The sequence below is a fragment of the Tachyglossus aculeatus genome, chromosome 16 (assembly GCF_015852505.1).
Source record: "Tachyglossus aculeatus isolate mTacAcu1 chromosome 16, mTacAcu1.pri, whole genome shotgun sequence".
Classification (NCBI taxonomy): Eukaryota; Metazoa; Chordata; class Mammalia; order Monotremata; family Tachyglossidae; genus Tachyglossus; species Tachyglossus aculeatus.
The window spans coordinates 10,821,695-10,847,927 of record NC_052081.1 but is presented as its reverse complement, the minus strand read 5'-3'; the positions used below and the strand labels follow the sequence as shown (position 1 = coordinate 10,847,927).

At 49.1% G+C, this 26,233-nt stretch overlaps 2 protein-coding genes across 2 annotated transcripts in view; one reads left to right on the top strand and one right to left on the bottom strand.

Annotated features, from left to right (window-relative positions):
* Positions 1-514: 514 nt before the first annotated feature.
* LOC119938680 (ADAMTS-like protein 2) lies at positions 515-20,187 on the top strand. Its single transcript, XM_038758595.1, has 17 exons — positions 515-601; positions 1,661-1,855; positions 3,831-3,973; positions 5,657-5,732; positions 6,159-6,261; positions 6,717-6,862; positions 7,727-7,850; positions 7,950-8,139; positions 8,903-9,009; positions 9,689-9,815; positions 10,800-11,013; positions 11,617-11,769; positions 12,287-12,457; positions 15,342-15,518; positions 16,189-16,333; positions 16,432-16,481; positions 20,107-20,187. The coding sequence occupies exons 1-17, from the start codon at positions 515-517 to the stop codon at positions 20,152-20,154; spliced, it is 2,256 nt and encodes a 751-aa protein (XP_038614523.1). The 3' UTR covers positions 20,155-20,187.
* The window catches only part of FAM163A (family with sequence similarity 163 member A), a 36,490-nt gene continuing 29,726 nt past the window's right edge, over positions 19,470-26,233 (bottom strand). Inside the window, exons 3-5 of the mRNA XM_038758118.1 lie at positions 26,140-26,162; positions 22,120-22,234; positions 19,470-21,104 (exon numbers count right to left, since the gene is read on the bottom strand). Of these exons, the coding sequence (XP_038614046.1) occupies positions 20,724-21,104; positions 22,120-22,212 (474 nt within the window). The 5' untranslated portion in view covers positions 22,213-22,234; positions 26,140-26,162 and the 3' untranslated portion in view covers positions 19,470-20,723. The remainder of the gene's footprint in view (positions 21,105-22,119; positions 22,235-26,139; positions 26,163-26,233) is intronic.

The following is a 26,233-nucleotide window of genomic DNA, read 5'->3' as shown; positions in this document are numbered from 1 at the left end:
TCTATATGTTGCCAACTTGTACTTCCCAAGCGCTGAGTCCAGTGCTCTGCACACAGTAAGCGCTCAATAAATACGATTGATTGATTGATTGATTCCCAAGCGCTTAGTCCAGTGCTCTGCACACAGTAAGCGCTCAATACATACGATTGATTGATTCGGTAACACTTACTGAGAGCTGTGGGCACAGCATTTTATTAAGCGCTTGGAAGAGTACAATGCAACAGAGTTGGGGAGGAGCGTTCCCTGCCCACGTTTCTTCCCTCAGGCCCGTCCTTCCTTCCTCAGGCCCGTTCCTCTTCCCTCAGGCCCGTCCTTCCTCCCTCATCCCTGTCTTCCTTCCCTCATCCCTGTCCTCCTTCCCTCAGGCCTGTCCTTGTTCCCTCCTCAGCCCGGCAGTGGGGCGGTCCTGTCCTGTCCTGTCCTGTCCATCAGGCCCCTCTCCAGGCCACCGGGCAGCTCGGAAAGTCATTAATTCCTCAGCCATGCGGGGCTGCTGCCTCTCCCACTGGAATGGATGGCAGTCCCGCTCAAATCCCTCCAACTGCTGCTCCTCCTGCTGCTCCTGCCCCTGACGCCGGCCCCGTCCGCCCTCCGGACCGAGGTAAGAACAGCCCCCCCGAGCCCCGTGATCATCGTGGCGTTTGGTGAGCGCTCACTAGGTGCCAGGCACCGTACTGAGCGCTGGGGTGGGTACAAGCCAGTCGGGTTGGACACGGCCCCCGGCCCACCTGGGGCTCACCGTCTCCATCCCCCGTTTTGCAGAAGAGGGAACCGAGGCACATCATCATCATCATCAATCGTGTTTATTGAGCGCTTACTATGTGCAGAGCACTGTACTAAGCGCTTGGGAAGTACAAATTGGCAACATATAGAGACAGTCCCTACCCAACAGTGGGCACAGAGAAGGCAAGTGACCTGCGCGAGGTCACCCAGCAGGCAAGTGGAGGACTCGGATTAGAACTCAGGCCCGGGCTTTGTCCACAATCAACATCAATCGTATTTATTGAGCGCTTACTATGTGCAGAGCACTGTACTAAGCGCTTGGGAAGTACAAATTGGCAACATCTAGAGACAGTCCCTCCCCAACAGTGGGCTCACAGTCTAAAAGGGGGAGACAGAGAACAAAACCGAACATACTAACAAAATAAAATAAATAGAATAGATATGTACAAGTAAAATAAATAAATAAATAAATAGAGTAATAAATATGCACAAACACAATGCCACGCTGCTTCTGGGAGCTACCAGATGGGGCTTCTCTCCCCTTCTTGCCGGAGACTGCAGCCCCCCGGGATCCACCACCACCCCCCTCCCCTCGGTGCCCCTTCCTTTTCCCCACTCCTTCTGGGGTGTCGGGGAATGCAACTCTAGCTGCCAGACCTGGGGACCCTCTCCCCCGCCCCCCAGCCGACATATTGACTTGTATTCAATCAATCAATCAATAGTATTTATTGAGCACTAACTGAGTGCAGAGCACTGTACTAAGCGCTTGGGAAGTACAAGTTGGCAACATATAGAGACAGTCCCTACCCAACAGTGGGCTCACTATTCTTTGCTCTGACCTCCACCGACATGCCCTTTACAGTCACTTGGCCTTCGTTCCCATCTGCTCCTCTCCACAAAGACTCCCCAAGTGTCTTTGCTCTTCCCCCTTTCAAAGCTTCACCTCCTACCCCAAGCTGCCCCCTGCCCGGCCTCTGAAGGCTATCCATCCTCCAAGACCCCGAGTCAGCCCATCCAGATTCGGATGCTTGTTCGCAGCTCCCGTCATTTTATTTCATTTGTTTCTGTGTCAAAAAAGATGCCCATCTGCAGGGAAAGCTCAACTTCAGCTTTAAGGGAATTCCTCTCTGGGGTCAGAGGGTTGGGAACTTCAATGATAAATCTGGCCTGGTAGCTCAGTCCATGCTTAACTGTGTCTAAGGTAGTCCAGGTGTTGGGGAAGAGGTCCCCATGTTAGCGCGTGGGTAATTATTGTGTTAGCCACATACGCCCCTGCTATTAGTGCTGGATTCCTAGAAATTAGCCTTCCTCCTACTGCAAGCTCTTTCTAACAACCCAGAGCTGGGAGTCAAGAGCAAACAAAATAAACCCAGTCTGTCAGAGCTGACTGGGGGGGTTTATTTAATCTCTGTCCGTGTGCCATGTCTCAGTTATTTTTGCACGAATGTAGTCAGTGAAAGACTTAAAACCCCAGTCAGACATCCAGTGAAAGTTACATTGGACTTGCCCTGAGGCCTAAGGCAGAACAGACTGCTTGCCATCAGGATATTGGAGAGAAGCCGGGTGGGACCCAGAAAGTAGCTCTCCTCATTCCGATTCGGCCCAGGATCAGGCTCCATATGGAACCATCTGCAGGGGAATCTTGCTGTTCTCAGCACTCTACAGTCAGCTGTACAGCAAAAATGATTAGCCTAACAGTACTAGGTTTTCCTCACAAGGGTCAGAGATCTGACTCCTGAGCCTTTGTAGTTGGCAAAGAGCTGGGAATGATGTATGAAGCAGAAAGAATGCAGCTTGATTTATTTCAAAGCCTCAGCTTTTGAGTCTGCAACACTGGCAATTATGAAAATGCAATGTTCTGACTTTGTAACAGTGAGATTTGCTCTGAAAATTCAAGCAATAATATTCCCCATAATATTACTTTTTGTCCCTAGTAGCATTTCAGAAGGTAGCCCTGTATTTGTTCCCTTATTAAGTTACTAATTATGATCTTTCAACTAAGGAGGTGGAAAACATTGCAAAAGCCACTTTACAGTACACCTACAAGATACTATCATTCCTTTCAGCTTTCAGTCCATTAGACCAGAACATGACAGCAGATTTAGGGAATGTTCTTTCAGCAATCTACGCCTGGAGATATATACCTTGGTGCACATGCTTGGGGCGTCAGATACGGGCTGAGTGCTAAAATGCCAGGTTTCCGTAATGTGAGGTTTTTACAGCCCCGTGTTACAGAATGACTGATTTGTAGGTCTAGCAAATAATACTTTCTTCAGTCTCATTTACCCATTTACTCATTTATTACTCTATTTATTATTTATTTTACTTGTACATATCTATTCTATTTATTTTATTTTGTTAATATGTTTTGTTTTGTTCTCTGTCTCCCCCTTCTAGACTGTGAGCCCACTGTTGGGTAGGGACCGTCTCTATATGCTGCCAACTTGTACTTCCCAAGCGCTTAGTACAGTGCTCTGCACACAGTAAGCGCTCAATAAATACGATTGATTGATTGATTACCCATCCTGGAAAATGTGCCGCATTAGGCTACAGCCTTATTTTGAACAGAATGTTACTTTCACCTAGAGATGACCATTTGTCCTCTTGGGACACTTAACTGCAGCCCACCTGAGTCAACAATGAATTCTTTAACCCATCTAACTGGAAAATAATAAGGCAAAAAGGCACTGATTCAGGTCTTGGGAGGGATCCATTTCTAGTGGCTCCTCTCTCCATGTAAAGCAAGGTTAACTCATTTCTGGTATTTAGTCCCTACTGAGTGCCAAACACTGTGCTAAGCATGGGAGTGGATAGAGGATAATTAAATTGCACACAGTCCCTGTCCCACACAAGGCTCACAGTCTAAGAGGTAGGTTTTGGTTCACATTTTCCCCCCCAGAGTTTGGAATGGAGAAGTATCCTAAAACGTGGAGGGAACATGGAAGAACCTGTTATGGTGCCCTTTGTTGAGAAAAACCAACTCAATCTTTCCACTACCTACAGTTTCTCCCTAGGAGGAAGAACTCTTTCAGCATGTGCGGTGTGATCATAAAGGAACCCTGCTTCTTCCCTGCCATCTACAAATGATCTTCCTCTGTTTTTGTCAGAACAGCAGTGAAGCGTCCGAAGCAGCCGGTGCCTGGGATGTAGAGATCACCAAATGGTGGGGGGAATGGAGTTCCTGGTCCACGTGCTCCCGGACCTGTGGGGGAGGGGTGATGTCTCGGGAGAGGCATTGCCTGTTTCAGAGGTAATTTTGCTTGATCTTGAAGCTGTGGGTAGGAGGGGTTGCTGTAAAGTCACTGGACACCACAGAAGGAACACTAGTCAGAAGGAACGTCCTTGCCGCCCCCACTTCCCTGCTTCCATGGGGGTAGTAATCAATCAATCAGTGGATTTTATTGAGTGCTTACTATGTGTAGAGCACTAAGCGCTTGGGAGAGTACAGTTCAACAGAGTTGTCAGACTCATCCCCTGGCCACAACTGTTTTGGCCAGAAGGGATCCATCCCTGATCCTAAGATGTAGGCCGAACCTCTGGGCTTGATAATGGAACCTCAGTTTTGCAAGTGCTGGTACGGGAAAGCGACTTCAGGTCGCTGCGTGATGGCGAGGAATACTTTATAATCTAGGAGTGCTCTAGTTGGGCAATACTCCATAAAGCAGGAGCTGGGGGATCCTGATTTACCAAAAACCTCTGAGGGAAGTCCTGGGGTGTCAGGTCAGTAAATCAATCAATAGTATCGAGCTCTTACTGCGTACAGAGCACTGTACTAAGCTTTTGGGAGAGTACAGTTGAATTGGTAGACATGTTCCCTGCCCACAAGGAGCTTACAATCTAGATGGTGAGACACGTATTAAAATAAATTACGAGTATGTACTTAAGTGCTGGGGGGAGCTGAGGGAGGGATGAAAAGGGTGCAGATTCAAGTGCATAGGTGACGCAGACGGGAGAGGGAATATGGGAAAAGAGGGCTTAGTCAGGGAAGGCCTCTTGGAAGTCATGCTTCCCTCAGGCTTAAAGAGCTCCCTGAAGGAGGATGACCACCAAGAAAGCTTTGAGGTGTAGAACTGAATGGCCACACTCTCGACATTAACAACTGTGGTATTGGACAAGTGTTTACTACGTGGATATAGTATATGCAGCTCCGACCTAGTCCCTGCCCCACATGGGGCTCACAGCCTAAGTAAGAGATAGAACAGGAATTAAATCTCCATTTTACAGATGAGGAAACTGAGGGGAAGTGGAGTGACTTGTCCAGGGTCACACAGTCAGCAAGTGATGGAACTGGCATTTGAAACCAGGTCTTTTTGATACAGCCATAAGTTAGGATCCCTTTTGGTGTCTTGGAAGACCAGGAGTGGAGTAGCCAGCGGGGCTGATGAATCCAGGCTGCCGCTGTTGCAGATACTAGTGTGGCTTACAAGTGAACCCTTGGATCTGTATCCTTTTAGCATTTGATATTCACCCCACCCTTTGCCCCACAACACTTAAATACATAGTCGTAATTTATTTATATTAATATCTGTCTGCCCCTCTAGACTGTAAGCTCCTTGTGGGTAGGGAACGTGTCTACCAACTCTGTTGTACTGTACCCTCCCAACTGCTTAATACAGTGCTCAGCACACATTAAGCACTCAATAAATACCACTGCTGCTGCTGATGCTCCGTGCACAATACGTGCTTAATAAATGTCATGGATTGTTGCACTGAAGCACACGCCTTGCTCCCTGTGATTGTGGCTTTCGGTAGAAGCCTGGAAGATGGAAAGCTACTCTGACTTACAGCACAAGAGGAAATGTAGGGGTTGTCTCTGTCTGCAGATATATTGCATGCTTCTGTCTTCCCTGTAATCCCCTGGAATTTTTCACTTGAGTGGAATTCTAACCCTGTTGTTCCTTCCTCCCCTGTTTAACCCTTCTCTGCTTTGCAGGCTCCTCACCTCCCAGGGAATCAACACCCCAATGTGTACAGGGCAGTCCAAGCGGTATCAGCTATGTCAGCAAGAGGTAAGGGCTTGTTTTCACACTGCCTGCCTCCACGCAATCCCGGAGGGCTGGCAAGTCCAGTGGCTGAGCACGGACACCTTTATTTGTTGGTCAAATGAAAGGTGGAAATGGGCTCGGTCAGGACAGGAGTGGGAGGGATGGCCACTTTGGATGATAGAATACTTTACTCAGGACACCCTGAGAGGCTGGGCTGGATACAGTGTCTAGTTCTGATTTCTCCTGACGACACAGATGCGCCAGAAGAAGATACATTCTGCCGGTGGCAAAAGTCTCCATCTGCTTAGGGGATTTGAATTCTGCTGCTCCTTGTTGATGCCCTGTACTGATCCTGAGGGCCGGGGATATTTCATTCAGTCATATTTATTGAGCCCTTACTGTGTGCAGAGCTCTGTACTAAGCACTTAAGGATATCTGTCTATTTTGTAGCCCTGCCCTGCTAACTCGGACAGTTTTAAGCAACAGCAGTGTTCCGGTTTTAATGCCAAGGCCTTTGGGAAATATTATTACCACTGGATGCCTCTCTACCCTGGTGAGTCCATGGTTCTTGGTCCTGCACCCTTCAAGAAAGCACACCCTGCTGCCTCCCAAGAACCAAAGTCTAACTTTTACCCTGGGGGCTTGGGGAATGAGTGGGGTTCAGTGGGGCGGAGGGGAAAGAGTGGAAGGGAGGGCCTGGATGTGGAAGGCTTCTTTGTGGCCTTTATTTCCATCCCTCCGTATTGAAGGCGGAAGAGTTGTGGAGAGGACCCGAACTTCAATGCTGAGGGGAGCCCAGAGTGTAATGGAAAAAAGGAGCAGAGTAGCTTAAAGCGAGGAAGTGTATTGACCCAACTAGCAAATAGGGGTTACTTAATGGATGGCTCCTGGCCTTCAGCCCCCAATGCTCTGCAGTAATAGCCATTCCCACCTCCCCAGCTGTTCCCTCTGCTACCTGGTGGTAGCTCAGTTCTGAATCTGACTTATGTCCATTCCTCTGCTCCATAGATGATTACACCAGCATCTCCAACAAACCCTGTGACCTCCATTGTACCACTCAAAGCGGAGAGAGGCAGTTAATAGTGCAGGCACAGGATGGGACCTCCTGTAGGGAACGGCTGTATCAGGGAGTCTGCATAAGTGGCAAATGTGAGGTATGACCAACCCGAGAAGGGAGGTGGGAGTCTAAGGAGTTCCTGTCGGTCAAGGAGGTGTCTTGCTGAGCTCTTGATGGCCCTCAGCTGTAACTAAGCAGTACCCTATGTAAATGCCAAGAAGGACACCCTCCTCGCTTTCCATTATGGAGACCTTCCAGTAGTGATTAGCTTCTGAGTACCTGGATCATATATGAGCACCGTCAAGCCTCACCTTTTGTCAACAAACACAATGTCTGTCTTCCCCAGGCTTGGTGCCCATCAGCTTGGTGGTTTACCAACCCACAAAACACTCTTATCACATCACCCATGGAGCCCATCAGCCTGGTGGTTTACTCACCCACAAAACACTCTTATCGCATTGCCCATGGACCCGTGGTTAAAGTAGCACACAGACCAGTTGGAGGAGCAGCATGGCCTACAGGAAAGAGCACAGGCCTGGGAGTCGGAGGACCTGGGTTCTAATTCTGACTTTGCCACTGGTCTGCAGTGGGACCTTGGACAAGTCATTTAACTTCGTGCTTCAGTTTTCCCATCTTTAAACGGGGGATTCAATACATGGTTCTCCCATTTTCTTAGACTATGAGCCCCACTTAGGACAGGGACTGTATCCAATCTGATTGTCTTGTATTTACTCCAGCCCTTAGTGCAGTGCTTGGCACACAGTAAGCACTTAACAAAAACCATTATTATAATGACGATTATCGTTGTCTCACAGGAAGACTGTGTCTTTGAGGCTACCCCTTGCTGGTTTTGGGTGCCAAGGGTGGGGAAAACAAGAAAAGTTTGTGAATACAAGAAGGACAGAAGGATCAGATCTTGGGAGCTCCTGGGAAACCACCGTAATCTCTTTTCTGGCTGCAGCCGGTTGGGTGTGACGGAAGCCTCTACTCTTCCCAGACGATGGACAGATGCCGGGTGTGTGGTGGGGATGGCAGCACCTGTTACTGGGTCTCGGGAAGCTTCCGAAAGGGGATCTCACAGTTAGGTACACCCCACTGATGTACCCCATGGATTCCCCAGCAGGCCTCTCGGGAAGGGTTATTTCCAGCCAGGTGAGTGGGGATCCCATGTCTTCCCTTCCAAGGCTCTAGCTTCACCTCTCTGAATGTCAGTAACAATGCAAAGGAGGTCATCTGGTCTTGGCTTCTCAGCTCCTGGTGCCCGTTTCCACCCTCTGATCCCATCGGTCAAGGTGCCAGTTGCACAGCCCTGTTTCCACTCACTCCCCAGTCCCTTGCCCATTTGGAGATGGGTGTGGATTACAAAATCTTTGAGTTATTCACCAAGCACTGTTCCAAGCAGGTTGTCCCACGTAGGGCTCACAGTCTTCATCCCCATTTTACAGATGAGGTAATTGAGGCACAGAGAAGTGAAGTGACTTGCCCAAAGTCACACAGCTGATACGTGGCGGAGCTGGGATTTGATCCCACAACCTCAGACTCCCAAGCCCGTGCTCTTGCCACTAAGCCAAAGCCTTTCCCATCTCTGTGACTGTATGCTACCGGACCCATCCCTGCCATACAGTCGGGTTGTGAATCGGATGAGGTTTATTCAACTCTCTGGGTGACTTGGAGAATATTTCTGGGTTGGTTCAGGGTCAGAGGCTGGTGGATAGGGAGTGTGGACCCTGTAAGCGTGATATGGGAAGAGGAGAGAAGTTGTGACCTGATCCCAAGGTGGCTTCCCAGAAGAAGAGCCAGGGATCTCTGGCATATGTCTCAGTTGGATGATTAGGTTTCCGCTTCATGCCAACCTTGCTATGTTATTGCCCCAACTCATAGTGGACTAGTGCTTCAGGTAGCCAGAAACTGCAAAAACATCCCCCCTGGAGATGACAGATTTTAAACCAAGCAGGGTAGAGGGAGCATAGAAAGAGCCACCCTGGGGCCAGAGCAGGACTAAATCTCCTTAAAATAGGGAGCTGTGGGGGAGCCAGAACCATCCCAAATGAGGCCCCAAACTAGCCCCAGACCCCCCTAGAGCGAAGCATTCGCAGCCTTTGCCTCTCCCCAGGTCTCACCCTTGCCTTTCTTCCAGCAATGATTTTGATGTGCGACCCCTTGGCCATGATGACATCAGCCTGGCTGACATGTACCACTGGAAGGTCTCTGCCTATGGCCCCTGCAGCACCTCCTGTGCCTCAGGTAGGTCCTTCTGGACAGCCCCACGCCTGGGGCCGAAGTCCAACAGCTTGGCAAGTGGGGAAGGAAGGGACAGGCCAGTAGGATAAGAGGCGAAGGAGAGGGATTCCCCTTCCATCAAGGGGCTGAGGGCCATTTCCTTCAACGGTTAGGCTCTTGAGACATGCCACCCCTTTCCCTGGTGCAGGAGCCTTCCATTTCTGGAGCTTAACAAATAAGATCATGCCCAGCTGAAAACAAGCTGGCCCTGAGGATTCAGCTCTTGGATTCAAAGGTCCCTGATTTGCTGAACTCCAGTTTGTCTTTGGCATTTCCCTTAACTTGGAGGTGGCAGCCCTGATAAAGGGAGCCAGCCAGAGCCCCATGGGCAACAAGAGACCCTGTGATCCAGAGGCCCAGGTCCCGCATTAGGAGACAACACTCCTGGGTATCCTTCCTGGATCCACCATTGAGTCTGTGCATGTGATGCTCAGTGACTCAGTTTCTTCACCTTTAAGACAGTCATCACTACCTGGGGATAACTGATCTCGCAAGAGCTTGTTGGTCCTGGCTCTGGGTGAAAGTATGTATGCACCCAGGTCTGATTGAGGATCCCCGCCCGTCTGCCTTGCCAGGGAAGGATTTTGGTTCTGTTCTTGGCCTGGCAGGCCCCGGGCTAAGGGTAGCTCCCATTGTCCAGTAGGCATCAGCACCTCTTATGCCTTGTGTGTACGCTATGATGGGGTGGAAGTGGAGGAGGCCTACTGTGACGCTCTGACCAGGCCCGAGCCTACTCACGAACTCTGCACGGGGAGAGACTGCCAACCCGGGTGAGCCATCTGGGGAGGGAGATCCTGCGGGCCTAACCGGCCATATAGTGGATACAAGTCACAGAAAAACAGTGAGAGGCAGGCAATGGGAGAGCAAGGATCCAAGGAGCGGTGATCCTGCCAGTGGGGGACTGGGAGGAGGGTGGCTGGACATTCTCTAGAAATGTATTTTCCAACCTTTTGGAATGGCAGACTAGAAAAGGTGAAATGGAATTATGGGTCCAGGACCCTTGAGAAAAATGTAACCAACTGTTTTTTCTAAATGAAAACAAAAAGGGCATTTCTTTATGGTCAGGTTTTGCCTTTTTTGCCCCTGGTCTCAGTTCTGTTCCCTTCTCCTGGGCTTTTCTTCTATGAAAACAGAACAAAACAAAACAAAAAAACGATCTCCCATTTCCCCTGGAACACAGACCAGAGTCATAGATCACTGGTCGGGAAACAGTGTCCTAGGAGCAGTCAGTTTTCCAAGGATAGTCATGGCATTTCCCATTAAACTATAAGCTCCTTGAGGTCAGGAACCGTGTCTTATGCCGACAAGTGCCCAGGACAGTGCTCTGTACTCAGTTAAAGGCTCAGGAGATATTGCTGGGGATAATAATAATAATAATAATGGTGGTATTTGTCAAGCGCTTACTATGTGCAAAGCACTGTTCTAAGCACTGGGGGGGATACAAGGTGATGAGGTTGTCCCACTTGGGGCTCACAGTCTTAATCCCCATTTTACAGATGAGGTAACTGAGGCACAGAGAAGTTAAGTGGCTTGCCCAAGGGATTATGATGAAGCACACCTGCCATCTCCCTGCATGAGCTGGTTGGTAGTTGTCCCAGAGTGAAGAAGGTGCGAGGGAAAGAAGAGTGCAGGGTGGAAGGGAAATTGCCCATTTTGGAGTTAGGTTAGAAAGCAGGGGCTCTTTCTCTGGAAGGGGTTCAGGATAGGCCCCGTTTGACATCAAATACGTCTGCTTCTTGCTTCCCTGTTTGGAGGTGGGAGACGAGCCGGTGGAGCGAGTGTTCCCGGACCTGTGGTGAGGGTCACCGGGCCCGAAACTTGCGCTGCTGGAGGATGCTAGCCCCTGGCTTTGACAGCTCCGTCTACGACGAGGTGTGCCAGGCCGCGGGGCTGGTGCGGCCCATGGAGAGGAAGGTTTGCAGGAGTCAGGCCTGTGGCCCTCAGTGGGAGCTGTCCGAGTGGTCTGAGGTACGAGCTGCCTTGGCTCTGGGAAGCTTTCCGGAGAGGAGGGCGTGGGGCAGTGTTTCTGAGCCTCTGCCTGCCGGGGTCTGCTGGGAATTGCCAAAATCTCAGAATTGTCCTGTCTTTGGCCCAAGCCTGCCTGGGAGTCTAAGCATGCTTTCCCCTGGGAAATCTAGTCCTGCCAATCGTTGGAGGAATCACATGCTTGGGTTGACATTTGTTCTGGCCCAATGTCATCATCTCCTGTGCACTGCTAATCAATGAAATCTACTTGGAGCATTTAAGTAGACAGACAAAGGAGGATTTTCTCCACCTGGCCCTCTTCCTCACACTGCCCTTTCTGTCTCTGTTCACTCTTGACTTGCTCTCTCGTTCCCCATGTGTCATCATAAAGACGTGAAAATGATTCCATTCTTGTCTAGTTGCATGAGAAGAGTCCATACTCCTCCTAGCTTAGGCAGATCAGTTTGAGAGGCCAGAGGGTCATCTGGCATTCGCCCCTGCTTTCCAAATATTTACAGTAAAAGCTGAAATCTCATTTCTTTTTTTTTTCTCCAATGTCTCTTGGTCCTCCTGCCTGTTTTCGTCCTTCTTTTTCCTGGGAGCCAGTGTTCTCACTGCGGAAGCATGGGGACCGTGCGGAGGGAGGTGCGTTGCTCAGTGGAACCACCCCTGTGCAGTGATGCCACGAGACCGGCCAGCGAGAAGGAGTGTCAGGGTCCCCCCTGCAACTGGCACTGGATGGCTTCTGAATGGGGCCCGGTGAGTTGCAACAGCCAGTTTTCCTGTGCCCTGAGATGAAAAGAGCCTCCAAGCTATACAACCATTTGCAGGACTTCCTTGCCCTAAAGGGCAGTGGGACCCAGACTTGACATGGAAAAGTAGGACATGGCTCAGCCAGTGGCCAAAAAGAACCCGATATAGGTTTCCTCACGTTCCCACTGACTAGAGACAAGGCCTCCACTAAGGTTTTTCTCCAGGATGAGAGTCCAGGTACAAAATGGTAAGGAGGCCCTGGGCAGTTCAAAAATTCTGCCCATGTGGTCTGACCAATCCCACTTTCAAGTTGAAATCTTATTATTGATTCCCCTGGAATTCTCTTTGCTTGATTTTTTTTCTTTATTTCTTTCCCCCTCATTGTCATCGAGCCACAGAGGGAAATCTAGTGGGAGCAGAGGCTGTCCCCAGGCCCTGGGTTGTTGGAGAACTCAGGGCTACAGAGTCACTGGCCAAGGTACAGGGCCCCGGGCTGACCCGATGACTGCCATGTGTTTCCAAGTGCTCAGGTGCATGTGGAGAGGGACGGATGACCCGCTTCGTCTTGTGCCGCAACGTGGACGGGAAGGTGATCTCAGACGCTCAGTGTGACCTGGCGACCAAGCCTCTGGCCATCTACCCCTGTGGGGACAGGAACTGCCCCGCTCACTGGGTGGAGCAGGAGTGGGAGCCAGTGAGTGTGAATGAGGGGCTTCCCGTTGCCCCAGTGCATGCTACTCCGGCGCACATTAAATTGTCCCAGCGGGGGCACCTGTTGATGGGTGCAACTGGAATTTTCAGGGAGGAGCGAAGGGGAGAGACATTTCTATCCTATCTATTTTATTTTGTTGGTATGTTTGGTTCTGTTCTCTGTCTCCCCCTTTTAGGCTGTGAGCCCACTGTTGGGTAGGGACAGTCTCTATGTGTTGCCAATTTGTACTTCCCAAGCGCTTAGTACAGTGTTCTGCACATAGTAAGCGCTCAATAAATACGATTGATTGATTGATTGATTGATTGAGAGAGGAATGGGGAGAAGCAGCGTGGCCTAGTGGGAGGAGAGCAGGCCTGGGAAACAGAGGACCTGGGTTCTTATCCCGGCTCTGCCAATTTTGTGCTGTGTGACCTTGGACAAGTCACTTAACTTCTCTGTTAAAATGTAAAATGGAGATCAAATCCTACACTCTCCTCTTTAGACTGTGAGCCCCATGTGGGACAGGGACTGTGTCTAACCTGAATACCTTGTGTCTTCCCCAGCACTTAGAACAGCGCTGGACATATAGTAAAAAAACAAACAAATGGGGAGATGGTCATTCGGTGGCTGTCCTGCTGGTTTGGGGGTAATTTCAGAGGCCAAGGGGGAAACCCAGTAGATGAGATAAATGCAGCTTCTCAGGATAATGAAAAAGGGGACAGACCTCTGGTTTTGTCCTCTGGAGAGAGGAAACTGGGTACTCTATATATTTAGGGAGTTTTGTATCTGGCTGGTCTGGAAGCTGACAGTAGACCGTTGCTGCTGCGCCTCATGAGGAGCCTGAAGAAGCATGGAGGAGGAGGAATTTTCTATGGGATTCAAAAGGCTAAGTGTTTCTCAACGGTCCCCCACAACCTGCTACTGAGGAGGCCTGGAAGAACATTAGCTAATACGGTCAGTTCTCTTAACAGCCACCAGATGGCGACATTGTCCCCAGGAAAAGTCTCCACTCTGCCTCTCCCTCCCCTCCCTATCAATCAATCAATCAATCAATCGTATTTATTGAGCGCTTACTGTGTGCAGAGCACTGCACTAAGCGCTTGGGAAGTCCAAGTTGGCAACGTATAGAGACAGTCCCTACCCAACAGTGGGCTCACAGTCTAAAAGGGGGCTCACCCATTGCCCTCGCTTGGCTAGCTAGTTCTCCCTTTGATAATCAATCAATCGTATTTATTGAGCACTGACTGTGTGCAGAGCACTGGACTAAGCGCTTGGGAACATATAGAGACAGTCCCTACCCAACAGTGGGCTCACAGTCTAAAAGGGGGCTCACCCATTGCCCTCGCTTGGCTAGCTAGTTTGCTCTTTGATAATCAATCGTATTTATTGAGCGCTTACTGTGTGCAGACCACTGGACTAAGCGCTTGGGAAGTCCAAGTTGGCAACGTATAGAGACAGTCCCTACCCAACAGTGGGCTCACAGTCTAAAAGGGGGCTCGCCCATTGCCCCTCGCTTGGCTAGCTAGTTCGCTCTTTGATAATCTAAGATTTAGGTGGCGTCCTGCCTGGTGGCAGAGGATGCCCGCCCAGCCCTAGGTTGCCCTCTGGGCCCGTAATCACAAAGCCAGAGACACAAATGCCAAAACCTGCTGGAAGATGCATTCCTGATCTGAATAATAATGATGGTATTTGTTAATAATGATGGCATTTGTTAAGCGCTTACTATGTGCAAAGCACTGTTCTAAGCGCTGGGGGGATACAAGGTGATCAGTTGTCCCACGGGGGCTCCCAGTCTTCATCCCCATTTACAGATGAGGGAACTGAGGCACAGAGAAGTTAAGTGACTTGCCCATAGTCACATAGCTGACAATTGGCAGAGCCGGGATTTGAACCCATGACCTCTGACTCCAAAGCCCGGACTCTTTCCACTGAGCCACGCTGCTTCTCACATAATAATGATGGCATTCATTAAGCGCTTACTGTGTGCAAAGCACTGTTCTAAGCGCTGGGGAGGTTACAAGGTGATCAGGTTGTCCCACGGGGGGCTCACAGTCTTAATCCCCATTTTACAGATGAGGTACCTGAGGCCCAGGGAAGTGAAGTGACTTGCCTAAAGTCGCACAGCTGACAATTGGCGGAGCTGGGATTTGAACCCATGACCTCTGACTCCAAAGCCCGGACTCTTTCCACTGAGCCACGCTGCTCCTCTGAATCCAAACAGCTGGTGGGTGCTGCACTGTGTAAGGCTGTTGACTCAAAATTAGTCCAGAAGAAACACATCCTAGAGGAAAAAGTACTGGGTTTAGTCCCCCCTTCCAGCTTTATGACCTTGGGCTAGCCATTTAACCTCTCTGTAAAATGGGGATAACATACCTATTCTCGCTCCTTCTTTCACCGTGAGCCTTGTATCTACTCCAAGGCATAGTACAGTTCATAGTACAAAAGCATTTAATGAATACTACTGTTATTATTATAATAGACTCACTACGGATTTATGTTCCTAAGAGTAACAGGATCAGAGTACAGCAAGGGGAAGGATGAGGGAGGGTGAGGGGGGGTCCTTCTGTTTTATTTTGCCCATTTTTTATTTTTTTTTTTGTTAGGTTTTGGGGTTTCCATCCTGGGTGAATTTTGAAGTCTTTTGAGTCGGAGAGAGAAGCAGGGAGTACTGGAAAGGATTGGGAAATGAACAGTGGGAGGCCAGAGCTTTAAAATGAGGACTGCTCCATTCTAACGGCAGAGCCCAACTGACTTCTACCCAAGCTCATTCTAAGGGGAGAAGAAGGGCTGGGGGAGGCAAGAGTAAAGTTCACTCCCAGATTGAAACCAAAGTGCCAAGGAGGCACTAGATAATATTCACATAATGTTTCTTTTCCTGCTGCCCCAGTGCAATGCCAGCTGTGGCAGGGGCATGAAGGCCCGCAGTGTGCTGTGTGCAAGGCTGGAGAATGGCGTGTACCGGGAATACCCTGAAGCTCAATGTGAGGCCTTCCCGAAACCCGAGGTGCAGGCAGCCTGTTTCAAGAGACCCTGCTCCGTCTGGCTCACCACTGCCTGGTCTCTGGTAGGGAGATGGGTAGGAGGAGGCAACTTGAACTGGTGAAGGAGTCAGGCATGAGGGGGAAGGGTGGGAAAGATTACATGAAAGATCAGATAGGTAATTCACGGTGCTGAGGAGTGGAAGGATGGGAAGTGAGGACACAACTAGACTGTAAGCCCGTTGTTGGGAAGGGACCGCCTCTAAATGTTGCCGGTTTGTACTTCCCAAGCGCTTAAGCTTCTCTGCGCACAGTACGTGCTCAATAAATACGACTGAATGAATGAATGACACAACTTACCTTGATGGAACAGAGACAGGCCTAAGAGGTAGGGTCAGACCTCACCTCTCAGCAGAGCGAGCATCCTCAGTGGAGGGTTACTTATACAGGCAGGTGATCCCGGGTTTTGGAATGGCCACCTCCTGACCCTGGAGGCTTGAAGGGAGCTGGGTGACACTCAGAGTCTAGAACAGGCCCCAGGGAGGCTGGTGGTGGAAGGAGGATGAAGAAAGCCTAGGCTTTCAGAAATCCAGGGAACCAGAAGCTGAAATTGGTCTGAGGGGTTTGTGTTCCAGCTGTTTGATTTTGGGTTTCTTAAGTTCCAGCTGAGGGACCAGTCATCTGGACCACTGTTTCTTACATTTTTCTCTTCTGCCTCCCACCTGCTTTCTCCTCCTCCCATGGTTTTATTGACAGTGTAGCAAGACCTGTGGCATGGGCGTGAGGATGCGAGAGGTTAAGTGTTACCAAGGAGAGGAGCTGGGTCAGGGGTGTGATCCAACGGCCAAGCCTGAGGCCAAGCAGGTGTGCCAAGTCGAGCCGTGCCCAACTGAAGCACCAGGTGGGAGAGAGGGCCCGGGTTGGGAGGGGCAGTTTCTACAAGGCCCTTGTTACATTGGGGAGCGGCGACTGCCTAACAATCTAATTTCCTTTTCCTAGACAATGACTGTGAAGATAGAGCCACAGCCAACTGCGCCCTCGTGGTGAAGGTGAAGCTGTGTTCCCACTGGTATTATCGGAAGGTTTGCTGCAGGTCATGCCAAGGCAAAGCTCCCTGAGTGTTGTTGCCACCTGCGCCAGGACAGACAGGTGGCCCAGAGGCTGAACCATGTTGTAACGTGTGGAGGTAGAAGGGGGAAAATTCCAAGCAGAGTTCTCTCTCTGTCTCTCACTAAAAGGCTCCTTGTTTTTCTACCTCCACCCACAGAGAAGAGCCCAAAGGTTCAGCTCAGTCAGAGCACAGAGCATCTGGCCAGATGGCATCTACTGTCACTCTAAATCTCTCTTTCCTCACCCCCTTACCTCCTGACCCCCGCCCCCCCCAACCATCTCACCCTTCTCTCAGCCCCTCCCCGGGATTTTAGAGTCCTTATCGCAGATCAACCCCAAGTAACCAAAACCCCATGCCTCTTTCCCTTACCTCTGCTGAGGCTTCCCTCTTTCCCAACCTCCAGAGGGCCTAGAAGTTCAGAATTCATTTCTTATGTTCTGCTGGTTGAAGGAGCTGTGGAGGTGGAAAGACAATAAGCCTGAGTAAGTTCATGGGAGAGAAGGAGTTGAGATAAAAGTTGCTTTCCACTCCCCTGGGCTTTTGGAGTCGGTGTCCCTCCCATCGTGTTCTTGGTTGTGCCTTTCCAGCCAAAATTATACTTAAAAGAATGAACTCCCATTATACAATAAAATAAAAATACTACTTGTGCGAGTATGTCTCCAAAAGAAGGCTTGGTGGAAGTGGGTAGGTTGTGGATGGTAGGCAGGGAGAAAATGGAAAGGACAAGTAAAATCCATAGTGGTGCTGGGACATGGTGCTGCCATGGAGCAGCTGCTTTCTTCCCTCTTCCCCCATCCTTTGAAAAATGGAGAACATCTGATTTGTATTTCAAAGATCTTTTTATTTTTGACAATCAATCTGGAGTCAAAGCCAAGTGAGAAAAGACGCAGAATAACAACAGGAGAGCTGGTGTGTGAAGGAGTTGACTGTACCGCCACTGTGGTCTTAAGGGCTGCTCAATGTGTGGGCTGTGGCTTAAGGGTAGGAATGGAAAGTGAGCCCTATTCTGTTGGGTAGATCTACCCAACAGCGAATCTACATTGGGATGGGGTGGGGTTATCAACTGTTTGAAATCAGATCTGGGCAGCCACAATTACCTGGGTCTTCCAGGCAGCAAAACCCTGTTTTGGTCTGATTTACTAGGCTCTCTCAGGCAAAAGCAGGATTTCTACGTAAGCATGGCTTATGGATCTGGGAGCCAAAGGGAGAGGTAACTTGCTCAGGGGCAGAGAGGCAATGAAGTGGCTCATGGTGATAGGATGGTGCAGCCCAGGTGGTGGTCCAGGGTGTTCTAAGTAAAGACCCAAATGAAATAGAGAAGCGGCGTGGCTCAGTGGAAAGAGCCCGGCCTTTGGAGTCAGAGGTTATGGATTCAAATCCCAGCTCCGCCAATGGTCAGCTGTGTGACTTTGGGCAAGTCACTTAACTTCTCTGGGCCTCGGTTACCTCCTCTGTAAAATGGGGGATGAAGACTGTGAGCCCCTTGTGGGACAACCTGATTACCTTGTATCCTCCCCATCGCTTAGAACAGTGCCTTGCACATAGTAAGCGCTTAATAAATGCCATAAAAAAAATAGGGTTGGGCCTATTGGCTGTCAGGGCGAATGCGTGCATATCATAATCCCATGTGAGATGGTTCTGTGCTGAAAGGGTCTTGAAGTCGAGGCATCCCAACCTCAGAATGTGGTCTTTTTGGGGCTAGGAAGTGAGGCTCAATGGTCAGTCAAGCTAAAGCAAGAAGAATTGTGAAACAACAGGACTTAATGATGGGGCTCCAAAGGGAGACTAGGTAGGAGAGGCTGCAAGAAATAGCGCCATGGACAAATGAAAACACGGTAGCGACATTTGAATTTTCCACGGGCAAGAGTGGACACTGACATTATTTGGTAAGGACAGGGCTCCAGCTGGCTCCGTGGATTGGTGCAGGGCTACAGAATGAACCAGTCATTAGTACCAAACCATCATATACTAGTGAGGGTTTTAGCCCTCTTTGGGCCTGGGTAGGAGAGGCATTCATCAGAGCCATGGCCTGCAGTTGGCCCACACCTGAGAGCCCAAAGATCACCCAGACTGCTGCTCCCTCAGTAATGAGGCCAATTAACAGGCTTCAGGCCTGCGCACTTCAGTTCCATTTACAAGGAAAGCAGTGGTATGCCTAACTATCACGCATTTTGTGTTCTCACCCACCTTCCATATCCCAGAGAAAGCCCCAGGGTCTGTCAGCCTATGTTTCTTTTTTTTTTTAATATCTCTGCTTAGGATTCTATATGGATGTGATAGTGGGTGGATTAGTCACTCATTTGCAGCAGCAGTTTAGGTCATTGCCTATTAGCTGGATGTCTGAAAAGCAGGTTAGGGACTTCCACTTTGAAAACATAAGCCAGGACCTTTTGGCTGAAGAGGGGTGAGCTGACTTTGGTAACAGGATTTAGATGTCAGTGGCATCTTTGTGAGCAGAAGAGGGTTAAGACTTGAAGCAGGAAATGAGGATTCTGTATGTCACATGAACTACTGCAGAACTCTAAGCAATGTTGTTTTCACTCATTGTGGTGAGGAAGTGCATGTTACTGATCCATTCATGGTTGGGTTAGTGAACAGAAAACAAACCCAGCGAGCCAAAATGGCCTTATTCCATAGTGAAGATTTGGCCCTCTGCCTGTGATGTTACAATTAGTAATGAAGGAAATTGACCTACCTTCATCAGCTTTAACTCAAATGATGTAAACAATGGAATTTTTAGAAAAAGTCTTTCCATAGTCAGGACCAGCGCGAGAGAAATGATGATGATGGTATTTGTTAAGCACATGCTCTGTGCCAGGCACTATACTAAGTGCAGGGGTGGATACAAGCAAATCGGGTTGGATGTAGTTCCTGTGGGGCTCACAGTCTCAATCCTCATTTTACAAATGAAGTCACTGAAGCACAGAGAAGTGACTTGCCCAAGGTCTCACAGCAGACAAGTGGTAGAGCGGGGATTAAATGGGAGGTCCTACTGAAGCACCTGGTGGGATGAGGGAATGATGGAGTCAGAGAAGGAGGCAGGAGCAACAGACAAGGTCATCATCCAAAATTAGGGCCTGTCTGTCCTCAACAAAACACAAGAAATCCCATCAGAGATTAAATTTTAGCCCAGTTATTTTTGTCCATGCACCAAAGGGGGAGGAGGTGTCTAACACTTTAGTACACAGTGGCCAAAAAAGACAGTGTTTTCATAAAAATGTTCATCCTTTAAGAACAATACATGCCTTCCTTATGTCTGCAGTTTAAGCATCTTTAGGGAATTAGCTTGAAAATCCTCCTTTGAATATGTCAGCAGAGTCCTTCCCAAATCTCTTTCTTCCAACGATTTTAATTCTTCCATTGCCATTGCTGAGGATAGATTTCCTAAATTTTTAAAAGTCAGAAAATGAAGCACTTTCTTCTGGGAGGTGGGGGTTGGAGCACCGGATTAGATGAACTTAAAGGCCCTTCCTGGCTCTGTGATTATGGGTTTGCCATAGGTGTTTGGTGTGAAGACTCACATAACCAATAATAGGTTTTTCTATTCTTAAATTTGACTACAGGTGCTAGCAGCATTCAGTTACTACAACTACTACAACACCAGATTTTGAAACAAGCGGCTGATAGACTTTCCTCTTAACTTCATCGAACAAGTTTGTCTAAATTCCCACTCTTTAAATGGCGGTACTCTCCATGTTCTCTTTCTTTTCATGTCTGCCAGTTCTCGCTCCTGACGTAGCACAGAATGGCTTTGCTCTCTCTTCGGAGCATATTCAGTCCATCTACCGAGGCATTAAGGGGTTCGTGGATGCTGCATTAATTTACAGCCCTCTCTCTCTTCTCTCAGCTTGAGATGGATTTGTTTTGTATATAGCCCTCAGGGGACATGCCCTGCCAGTGGGTAGAAATGGCAAAGTAAATATAGTTGCAGGGGGCTACAAAATTGTCCTGTGAGGCAAAGCATCACTCTCCTCCCGTCTGCCATCCTGTAATGCCCTAGCAGGAGCCAGAGCCAAGAGAGTGATGATTCTGTCACCTAGTGGCATGCATTCCAAGGAGCCCCTACTCCACATGGCGAGAAAAGCCAGAAACAAATGGATAAAATCCAAGGGGTGGGGTCCTCTCACTGCTGTGCCCTACCCTGCTCCTGCAGCAGTGTTCAGTGGATAGGGGATAGGGGTCACACTTCTGTACTAATAGCCCTTGGGTTGGTAAAAGCCTCTCGTCCAAGGCTGGGCCGGGTCACCGGATAACTCTGGAAGGCCGCCATTTGGAGAGGTGGCCCCACCTCCTTGTAGCAGGTGGGGGTGTAGGTGATCCTCTCCCCGCCGTTGTGCACCATGTCAGCAGTCCGTATGTAGAAGGGGGAGCTGTAGGTGGAACAGTAGCTCTGAGCACCCTGCTGCTGCTGGTTGGAGAGCTCGGAGAGAGATGCCATGCCTTGGCCATCCAGGACTTGAGAACTGCAAGCATTGCAGGTGGACACTCGGGAGTGAGCGGGAAGGTCGGGCTTCTCCTCCTCTTCCTCCTCATCAGATGCATCTTTCTTGCAGCAGTAATACTGCCCAGGGGGAGGGGGGAGTGAAGGAAGCCTTCCAATTAGTGAGACGTGACAGGCATCCTCCCCCACCTCCTCCATGGATGCCTGGGTATAGCTATGTCCGCAGATGTACACATTTCCATGAACACCCATTACACATATAAGCCCAGATACCTATCACTGTGCTAACTCCAACCAGATGGGAAGTTTGCAATGCTGAAGTGGAGTTTGGTGTGTATGAAATAGAAGGACCAAGTGTCCTGGCTGGGCTCTGGAGTGACAGAAAGGGCCAACATTTTCCTTTCTTAGAACCAACATCATGTCTAGCTAAGCTGGCACTTTTTACTTCTCCCACGTCATCCCCCTTCTGAATGGGTTCTGCACGACTAATCCAGACCCATTAGGGATGCTGTCCACTGGCTGCCAGAAATTCAAGAACCAGTGATCAAGAGGAGCAGAACTTCCACGCAGTGGAAGTGAGGTGGGGCAATTCTTCTAGGGAGCCAAACTGGAACATGCTGGGTGAGCTGGGGCTGGGATGGCCCTGGGCCCATTACACTGTCCTCCTCTCTCTCCTGTTCCCCTTCCCTTTAGGGGTTTGCAGAGCTTACTGACAAAACTCATTCTCATTTTCTATTTTGACTCAAGGTTTTGCCTTATGGAAAGCCCAACACTCAGTCCCCAAGCTTCCAGTAGGCCCAGGAAGGAACACATAATTAATAATGGAAGTACATTGGAAGTGTGTTTGCACAGCAAAGAGAGAGACCTTCCTGAGCAACTGGTAAAAGACCAGAGAAACCCAGCAAGCGATGCAACTGCCCTGCCCCTCACTCCTAAAACTGGAGTGGCCACAAAGCAATGATCCTGCAGCACAGGCTACTAACTGAATAGCACTCTTTATACTACTCTTCCCCTCGATCGCCACCCAACCCGACACTGAAACTTAATAGTCAAAACAGCTGTCCCCAACTGAGGGAAAGGGCTTGCCCATAGTAGGCTGACACTCTCTGGATCCAGTCCCCATGATGGCACTGACCTGGAGCCTACAGTAGCAGAGGACAGCAATGATGCAGAGCAGGATCACGGTCGCAAGGATTCCGCCGGTGATTACAACAGTTCCCGCTGTCATCCGCCCGATTCTCCATCAAACTCTGAAAAGTAGAAGTACTTGGGTTATCCCCTTGGGAGCCTTATTTAGGAAGTTCAGTTGTTAGGGAAGCTTCACTCATGACCTCCCTGCCCCAGACTCCACTAGAAAAAGATAGGAATTGTATCAGGAACCATATCAATAGGCCAGCAGTATCTTATTTGTAGCCCCACATCTGGGGCTGTGTACGTGACCAGTTCTAATTGATCATGTGCCTCCTCCCAGGGTCTAGGGGCTTTGATTCTCTAGGTCCCAGAGAGGTTCAAAGCACCCCCAGGGCCAGCGCTATAAGGGCAGGAATGCAACTTGCAGCTCTGAGTCACAAATCTGTGTGGAATCTACCTCCTTCCACCAGCTGGCATATCTCCGGGCAGGTAAGGAAACATTTCAGAGGAAACTCAAAGGTAAAATTAAAGAATCAGTGCCTGGCAAAAAGCGCTTAACAAATACCGTTAAAAAAAGCTAAGGCCTGGAGGGGCCTTCATTCTCCTGCCTCTAGGTAGGACTGAGTCTAAACCATTCTAAACAGGCTGTCAGAAAGTAAAAAGTTCCATAGAGACAGCACTCTCCTGCTTTGGCTCACATCCCCCATCTCTGTAGATGGAGACGTGGAGGGATTACACTTTCTCTCTCCTTTTTCCCACCTTTCTCCTTGAAAGTATGACATGGCCATAGGACATCTGGATTGCCTGAGTCCCCCTCTTGCCACTCCCTGAAATTAAACTCAAAAGGTAATCTGAAAGGCAGATGACAGCATACTGTGGTCTGGTGTTGTACAACAGGATGCTCATTAATTGTCTCCCTGGAGGCAGGTTGCCACATCCTCTAACAGGAAAAAAAAATCACGAGAGGGGGGGAAACTAAACAAGAAGAGAGGGACATCCTCTGGCACTGAAGTGGTTAGACAAGGATGTAACAGTAGAATAAGTAAATAAGTCACGGCTTCTCCTCTGCCTTTCCTAGGCCCTCATCTAGTTCTGTGGCTCAAGTGGAGGTAGCTCGCCTCATACCTAGTTGAAGGGATGGGATGATAACATGCATCCCACAACGCAGTGTACTCAGTGGTTCTTCGGCAGACAGCAGCTTAGTTTTAACCCAAGGTTAAACCACAAGATTGATCCAAGTGGAAAGAGCTTGGGCCTGAGAGTCAGAGGATCTAGGTTCTAATCCCTGCTCTGCCACTTATCTGCTGTGTGTCTTTGGGCAAGTCACTTAACTTCTCTGTGCCTCAGTTACCTCAGCTATAAAATGGGAACTAAGACTGTGAACCCTGTGTGGGACAGGGACTGCGCCCAACCTGATTAACTTGCATCCACCCCAGCACTTAGTAAGTGCCTGGCACATAGAAAGAGCTTAACCAATACCATTTAAATAAAGAAGTCCCTTGTTCCCACATGTATAATCCTGGAGATGGCCCAGTGGGATCCCCAGAAAAGAGTTAATAACTGCCCGATACTCTTGAGACATTCTCCACTTCAAGAGCACATGAAATAGGGGGTCAGTTTCAAGAGGAGTGTTGTGCAACAGCCACTTCATACTGAACTAGGACTCGCAGCCTGAGGGTCAGCTCACGACATTTTGGCACTCTAAATTAAAGGTAGTGATGCAGAAGGCAGTTGAACCATGAATGAGAAGTGGGAGTTGAAATGAGAAAAGGCAGATGCCCCACCCTGCTACAGGCAATTGTTCTCGAACTGTACGGTAGAGCCAGCCCTACCCAGTTGGCACTGCCCCCAGCCAACTCAGGGCCAGAGAAGATCGGATCATCAATCAATCAATCGTATTTATTGAGCGCTTACTATGTGCAGAGCACTGTACTAAGCGCTTGAATCATGCCCCCACCCTGCCCCAAACTTTCTGGGAGCTCCCAAAGCCTGGACCCAATTCTACTTACATTAATGCTGGTCTCCCCCTCTAGACGGTAAGCTTGCTGTGGGCAGGGAATGTGTCTGATTACTGTTATATTGTACTCTCCCAACTGCTTAGTACAACGCCCTACATACAGTAAGCACTCAAAAAATTCAATTGACTGACTCACTGACCCAATAAAACAGAGACTTTTTTGCTCCCTCAGTCCTGAACTTGTTCTGGGGAGGGGAAACACCACTGCTGTCCCTGAAATAGTCACTCCCTGGGTCAACATACTCCCAACTTGGGTGCTGCCTTTTTGAATGGCGCTCATGATTGCTAAGCATCTTATTTAGTGTTTTCTTTGAAACCTCCCAATCAATCGATCAATCGTATTTATTGAGCGCTTACTGTGTGCACAGCACTGTACTAAGCGCTTGGGAAGTACAAGTTGGCAACATATAGAGATAGTCCTTACCCAACAGTGGGCTCGGAGTCTAAAAGGGGGAGACAGAGAACAAAACCAAACATACTAACAAAATAAAATAAATAGAATAGATATGTACAGTAAAATAAATAGAGTAATAAATATGTACAAACATATATACAGGCCTACTCCCAGGAAATAGTTCAGGGCTAAGCCATTATACTAACCACCGACTTCCTGACTGACAATAATAATGGCATTTGTTAAGCACTTACTATGTGCCAGGTACCGTACGAAGCACTGGGGTGAATACAAGCAAATCAGGTTGGATAGGGTCCCCGTCCCACGTGGGGCTCACAGCCTCAATCCCCATTTTACAGATGAGATAACTGAGGCACAGAGAAGTGAAGTGACTTGACCAAGGTCACACAGTAGACAAGTGGCAGAGCTGGGAATAGAGCCCATTACCTTCTGACCCCCAGGTGAGTGCTCTATCCACTAGGCCATGCAGAATGAGGCTAACTCTGTTCCTCTGCTCACCTCAGCAGAGGAGAGGTCTAGGTCCGGACCGAATAAGTTCTAAATAGTCCCTCAGTTCTCCCCTAGGACCCGGGGAAAGAAAACAAACGGGAGCTCAGCTCTCCAGGAAGAGGAAAAAGTCGAGGTACAACAAGCTTGCCCAACCAGGTTTCAATGGCCTTGGATCCCCCCAATCCACTGACACTACAAAGTTCATTGCAAAGGCGAAAGCAACTGGGTCACTGGGTAATAAGGGTCTGACCTACTACAGTGTCAATCAATCAATCGTATTTATTGAGCGCTTACTGTGTGCAGAGCACTGTACTGAGTGCTTGGGTAGGACAAGTTGGCAACATAGAGAGACGGTCCCTACCCAACAGCGGGCTCACTGTCTAGAAGGGGGAGACAGACAACAAAACATATTAACAAAATTCATTCATTCGTTCAATCGTATTTATTGAGCGCTTACTGTGTGCAGAGCACTGGACTAAGCGCTTGGGAAGGACAAGTTGGCAACATCTAGAGACGGTCCCTACCCAACAGTGGGCTCACAGTCTAGAAGGGGGAGACAGAGAACAAAACAAAACGTATTAACAAAATTCATTTATTCAGTCGCATTTATTGAGCGCTTACTGTGTGCAGAGCACTGCACTAAGCGCTAGGGAAGGACAAGTTGGCAACATCTAGAGACGGTCCCTACCCAACAGTGGGCTCACAGTCTAGAAGGGGGAGACAGAGAACAAAACAAAACGTATTAACAAAATTCATTCATTCAATCGTATTTATTGACCACTTACTATGGACAGAGCACTGTACTAATCAATCAATCGTATTTATTGAGCGCTTACTGTGTGCAGAGCACTGTACTAAGCGCTTGGGAAGGACAAGTTGGCAACATTTAGAGACGGTCCCTACCCAACAGCCGGCTCACAGTCCAGAAGGGAGAGACAGACAACAAAACATATTAGTGTCAGACGTTCATGGAGGATTTAATGCTGCCAATTTCAGAAACACCTAAATCATCACTCCCCAGGACCAACAGTGCCAAGCAGAAAAGGAAGTCAGCAAGAAGGACCGAGAGGATTCCGGTGATCAAAGTGAACAAGGATACTCACGTTCAATGAAGGGTGCGTTGGACCTGCAAGGGAAAGGGAGGAAGGTGTGTGAGACAAATTCAACCCATTTCTAGTTCACCGATTAGACTTCGGA

Coding starts and splice junctions, on each gene's coding strand:
- LOC119938680 (XM_038758595.1), top strand. CDS start 515: ATGGCAGTCCCGCTCAAATCCCTCCAACTGCTGCTCCTCCTGCTGCTC. Junction 6,863..7,726: donor GCATAAGTGGCAAATGTGAG/GTATGACCAACC, acceptor TTCTGGCTGCAG/CCGGTTGGGTGTGACGGAAG. Junction 7,851..7,949: donor AAAGGGGATCTCACAGTTAG/GTACACCCCACT, acceptor TTCCCTTCCAAG/GCTCTAGCTTCACCTCTCTG.